The following is a 6,244-nucleotide window of genomic DNA, read 5'->3' on the forward strand; positions in this document are numbered from 1 at the left end:
AAACAGGAGGGCCTGAAGTAGTATTACTGCATAGTTGCAACTCTATAGTGAGTATAAAAATAAGGATATGAGTGGGCTTAGGAAAATTCATTACTTCCTAGTGGCACTTTCTTAAACTGCCTTGGTATCCAGTGGATGCCAGGGTAGGGGGAGAGAGGTGGGTAGGGAGAGTGGGGATAATTCAGTTAGAAAGAGGACAAGGACTTACCAAAGGCTGCTACCTAGGATAAGACCAAAGGAACAAGCCCTAAGAAGTGGACAGAGAGGAAAACACAAGGAAGAGAGCGAAGTGTCTGCAGAGCGGACACATGAGACCATCCATAAAACAGTTTCCATAGGTGGTTCCCAGAAAAACCCTATTCTGAGGCCCAGCACAGTAGCAGGAGGGAGCCTAGATGGAGTATCAGCTTTTGAGTTCCTAGATGGGAGGGAGCTGCTGCCTGGAGCTCAGGTCCAGGTATCATCTTGGGAGTTGAGAAGCTTGGCAGTATCCCAAAGAGAAATCTATGTGAAGGACCCAAAGCATCCAGATTCCCTCCTCCTGAGTCTGTTAGCTCCCATTCCCCAGAGCTGCCCAGATTGGGGTTCATTCCTCTCTTGCATCTCCAGCCAGCTGGAGCCTTGGATCTCCCCCCTCCCCCAATTATGAGCTGGTCTCACAGTCTGGAAAAGACAAACAGTAGAGAGTGAGTGCCAACTAGGTGGGAGGAAGGGAGTGTAGCTCACAGTTCCTATCCTCACACCTGCGTTTCCTGATCCAGGGCCACCGGTGTTCACAAATTGTCACTTCACCGTTTCCTCTCTCTGGGCTCCCCTGAAGCCAACTGCTTCCACGTGTCCACCTCTCCCACCCACACAGAGAAACAGAGTCACGCAGCGCTGGGCGGGGAGACGAGGGTGGGGTAAGGGCTTGCAGAAGGTAGGAGGGAGCGCGAGGCTCCGAGACACTTCCTCTACCCGGACCTAGTCTCCACCACCACCTCCCACGGATGCCAATATCCGGCCTCGAGCCCACCTCCTCTAGCAGCGGCCGATGCTTCCCTCCACGTATGCCTCCCGCAGGATGACTTCCTGCCTCTTGAGCTCCAGGACAAAAACAGACCCTGGCTAAGACGCTCGCGATTGGCTGAGGGATTGTGTCCTCAGCCAACAAAGGCCATAATTCTGGGCGCCTGAGGGATTAGCTTTCAGGCTAATGCAGCATGGAGAGACACCCACCCACGCATCCATCATCACGTCTGACCACTCCTCTCACGGCCGCCTGTCAAGCGTCAGGTGCAAGTCTTTCCCATCCCTTTTCAGTGCGACACACCTCCACGTCGGTCTAAGTGAGAGTGCGGTCACGTGACCCACAGTTAGCCCCACGTGACCGCGCACTTGGCAAGTCCGCCGCAGCCCCACAGCACGCAGGGCACAGTCTTGTGCCTCTGGGGTTGAGCTGCTTGCTGGAACAATCTGAAGCTCCTGATGGGGTGAAGATAGCTGAAAGGAAGGCTGGATTCGGAGCCAAAGCTTCCAGCCCTAAGCCTGGGCCTTGCTCTGTAGGAGCACAGGGCTGGCGAGGAACACCCCATGAGGAGTTTGGAGACCCACTGACTTTCAGTATTCTGTGCAAAACTCGGGTGACGTATTAAAACACACACAGGATCTGTCTTGAAAAATACTGATAGCCAAAACAAACATTCAATCTCCAATTTCCACCACCAGGACGATCTCTGTTAGCAGTTGTGGTTTGTGAATGGAGGCAAAACTGCCACTTTGCCCTACTTCCATAAACCTTGCAGCCTAGAATCGGGTGGTGGGGGGGAAAGCAGGTTGCACTGTCAGAAAAATTATACAAAAATTGGGTAAAGACAACATAGGTTACTGGATACTTGTTCAGTGCAGTGCTGGGCTTCACTTTCTGTTGATAGAGCAAGTTTTCAACCCTAAGAGACTTATGTTAACTTGTAGGTATTTTGTCCAATAGCTATGGAAATGATTTATGTCCAGTGGAACAGATAACATAAATGGTTTTAATTTATCGCCCTTAAGATATCAATCAGTTTTGTACTTGATCCAGCAATGTTATACTAACATTTATTAATTTTCTATGTGTGTATGAAATTTAATATACATGTTTTGTTTATATTATTATATTGTGTATATTGTATATACACATCTCCTTCAACCATTCTCATAATCTTAGCAGTTGCTGTGTTGAAAAAAAACTTTCATGTGTTCATTTCTAATTTACAAATCATAATTTTACCTTTTCAAAAATTAACATCCTCAGACAAAACAGAAATAACATTTCACCATGTCTAAAAATAATAAAACATATGATATTTCCCATAAGCCTGTATTCCCTCTCCAAACCAACTCTATCCCTGACTTCCGCAATTCTTGTCTTAAGGTATGGTATGATGTTTTTACTTATTACTGATTCTCTAGCTGCGGCGAGCGGGAGCTACTCTACGTTGTGGTGCTCGGGCTTCTCATTGCGGTGGCTTCTCTTCACAGAGCACGGGCCCTAGAGAGCACAGGCTTCAGTAGTGGTGGTGCACGGGCTTAGCTGCTCCGTGGCATGTGGGATCTTCCAGGAGGAGGGCTTGAACCCATGTCCCCTGCATTGGCAGGCGGTTTCTTAACCACTGCACCACCAGGGAAGTCCCGTGATGATCTTTCAAATGCAACAGTCATGTAAAAAGGTTGCCATCTTTGTACAAGAGACTAGTATAAACTTAGCAACCTTGGTAATTTTACTTTTCTTTAAAACATTTCATAAGCTAATCTTTCTGAAGTCTCATTCCTTTTCAACTTTTCTAAATGAGTTTATCTCTAAAAAATTCTTAACATATATTCATTTACATAACTGTATCCTTTCCAACATGTCCACCTACAACTTGAGGCACTAGATGTAAGCATATTAAAAGAAAAAATCCTTGTCTAATTAATTTTTGTATCTCCCCAATGTCTGTCACTAAAAACTTATTTAGCATAGTGTATTTCCTTCCAGATTATGGAATATATGAAGTTTCTTAGAAAGTCATATTGGAATTGCACAGAAATTGTGTCTATTTACAGTTTTTAAAATGGGATCTAATTTTCCACAGATGATGTCAGTCTTCTCTATTACACCAGATATAAAAGCATGTGTCATTTCATGCCAATAAATAGAACATTTTTAATAGCTGCGTGGTATTTCCTTAATACTTTCCTTGGATTAGGATCACAAAGGAAAGCTTATTCCTGACTCCATTTAATTGGTGTGCTGTTCTACTCTTTCACTCTTCAGGTGGCACTGAGCAACACCTGTACTTTGTGTTGCAAAATGTGCAGATCTGGCCCAACTTAGTTCTCCAAAGTGGCCTCATTCCAACTGCATCCCTCATTAAACTTGTCTCACCTATTCCAGGCAGACAGGTTATATCCATACTACTGGAACAGATTTTCCAATTACACACTTTTCTTTACACCGCCACTGTTCACTTCCAAGAATGACCTAATGGGTTGTCTTATCCTACTTTTCAGTGACCAAATTTAAGTGCGTGCCTCTTCTCTGAAGCATTCCTCAAGTACCACAGCCCACTGTAATCTCTTCCTTCTTAAGATCCAGGAATGGGATTTTCCAATGAGGGTATGTATGTCATACTACTCATTGTCTATGTTTGTAACTGTGCACATTGTATCTACACCTCGATTTTGAACTGAAGAAGGGTCACTTCTGCCACTTTTCACACAGAACTTTATTGAAAACACAGACTTGAATAGAGAACCATATGTTTAAACAATGAATAGCAGGGTAGGTTATACAGGCGGCTCAGTTCATTGGAAGCTCAATACTGAAAAATACAGCAATGGACAGCAAGACAAATATCAACAAATTTTTTTCAGCACTAATAGTCATTTGGCATCCACAAAATGATCCAGCTCAAACCAAGAATTGGACAAAGTTAACATCAGCATTAAAATATAAGTTATAAAATAAAACCAGACTGAAAACCAAAGCACTACTCAGGGTTCTTTGGGAACATAAGGCTGATCAGAGGCAGGTGGTTAATCATATTAGCTTTGCTGTCCCACCTCAGGATCATTCTGATTGTCTATTTGGACTTGCAGTTCCTCAGCTAACTTCTCAAATTCATGGAATGCAGAAATAAGCGGCTCAAGACTGAAATCATCATCAATTAAGGACATTGTTCCATTTTTTATAATACTACTGATATTCTGAAACATTTTAATAACAATTTGAATGTTATCATTTGTCTCTTCTATGTTAAAGAGACCCACAAATATCGATAGAGCCTTGGCACTGAATAGTTTTTTTGCCACCATAGGATTTTCAGACAAATTCAATAACATTTTCAGAACGTGAAATTTTGTTCTTGCATTGCCTGTGGTTAATAAGGAGAGAAACCCAGACATATAATTGGCAACGAGTGTGTGATAGTCTGTAGTTGTAGTGAGGTGTCTAAGCATCCTTAATCCAAGCAGCTGCTCAGGGGAACCCACGCTATGAGCAAGGGTTTCCTCACACACTTGACATATGAATGTCTCAATCATGTTTAGATTTGGGTAAGGTGGAGCCATATGAATCATATTTTCCAAAAAACTTGTCCTAACTCGGGAGGAGGGATAATTGAGCAAAGTTTCAATAAGTGAGACAACTCCTGAATCGCGAATGAAATCACGGGTAAACTGAGAAGCAGTCCTCATACCCATGGCAATCTTAGATATTTCATGAATGAAAGGATCTCGAATTTTGTCCATTAATAGAAGGAGTTCTTCAAACTCTTCAGGACCAATTTTAAGCTCACACTGTATGCAGCTGCAGGACCAACTCTCTGGCTCTGCACTCTCCCTCGTCCTAAGATGTTCTCGAATTTCTCTGACTGACCGGTAGGACGGATCATACTGAAATGGGAACTCAGGGTCAGGCTGATCAGGCTGAAGCAAAGATTCCTGCTCTTCCCCTTCTGGGGTAACTTCCACATTCTTGGGCTTTCCCTCAAACATTTCAGAGTATATGGATGCTGCTTCCTCAGGAATTCTAAAGGGGCTTGGGGATGGGAAGCCAATCCCATGACAAGGACCAGGTTTGAATTCAACAGTGACCTCTTCCCAGGTTTGGGGCCTGGATGATACATTAACTCCCTCCTCAGCTGTATCTCTGAACCACAACAGATGTCAGTTTTCAGAGGAAAGTCTTTCACTGTGCTCTTTCAATGGCCTTAGCGGAATTGTGGATTTTCTTTGTTCCAAAGTATACTCTCTTGGGTGAATGCCAGGGTAGAAGAAGGGAGTCTGAGCTCTTCTGGGATCTGTGAGTGTGCATGAATCTCTTTGCCTCTCTGAACTGTTCCTTCCGCATCTGAAAGTGTCTGGTGCCTTTTTTTCCTCTGGTGCCTTTTATTCGTTCAACAAATATATATGAATATGTACTTTGTCATAGGCACAAACAAAAAAGAAAGAAATCTCTGTTCTCGTGGAGGTGACATTTAGTTGTAATTTCATTCTTATTAATTTCTTGTCTAAAAGTTTACAGATTTATCCAAAGTCATACCAGCAATCTTATCTGACAATTCTGGATATTGTGAAATCTTGATTCCAAGATACTTTCTGACAGAAGAGTGAATCTACCACTAGCTGACAGATTATACTGTGAGATTTTGAAATACCTGTTGGACAATTTATTGTTAATTCATTTAGAGAACAAACACTACGACTCATTAACATTTATTGAACTGAGAAAAGTCCTATTTTAAGCTCTTTATGTGTATTAGCTCACAAAACTATTGGACATTATGGACTACTATCAAAATAATCTATTACCTTCATGTAACAGGGAAGGAAACCAGCTCGGATGAGTTGTTTCATCTTTAAAGTCAGAGGGAAAAATAAAAGATTAAAATATTAAAAGGATGCTGACCTATGTCTGTCTGACTGGTAGGCACTATTTACTTCATCCTAAAATGGATTCCAGTCTAATAGATTCTGATGGCCAAGGTTCCACTCCCCTGTGTCTCCAACAGACCTGTGTAACCCTGACTTACCCCTGAAATCTAAATCTCAGAACAAAATAACCCCCAAGCATTAAGCCCAGGATACAGATGCAGCTGTGCTATATCATACCTACAGCTCTGCCCCTGACCCCACCCCACCTCCTACATACTTATGCACGTGAACTTTCACACTAGCATATTCCTTGCCTATGCAACACACATGATCTACTCCTCTTCCCTCTTAATCACCATGGACACAG

The 6,244-nt window shown here is 42.9% G+C and overlaps 1 protein-coding gene across 1 annotated transcript; it reads right to left on the minus strand.

Annotated features, from left to right (window-relative positions):
- Positions 1–3,707: 3,707 nt before the first annotated feature.
- On the minus strand, positions 3,708–5,153 carry LOC112411696 (G-protein coupled receptor-associated sorting protein 2-like). The gene has a single exon (XM_024762948.1). It carries the CDS (start codon positions 4,996–4,998, stop codon positions 4,048–4,050), a length of 951 nt encoding a protein of 316 aa, XP_024618716.1. The 5' UTR covers positions 4,999–5,153; the 3' UTR covers positions 3,708–4,047.
- Positions 5,154–6,244: the final 1,091 nt, after the last annotated feature.

This window comes from Neophocaena asiaeorientalis, unplaced genomic scaffold (assembly GCF_003031525.2).
Source record: "Neophocaena asiaeorientalis asiaeorientalis breed wild unplaced genomic scaffold, Neophocaena_asiaeorientalis_V1.1 scaffold794, whole genome shotgun sequence".
NCBI classification, from domain to species: Eukaryota; Metazoa; Chordata; class Mammalia; order Artiodactyla; family Phocoenidae; genus Neophocaena; species Neophocaena asiaeorientalis.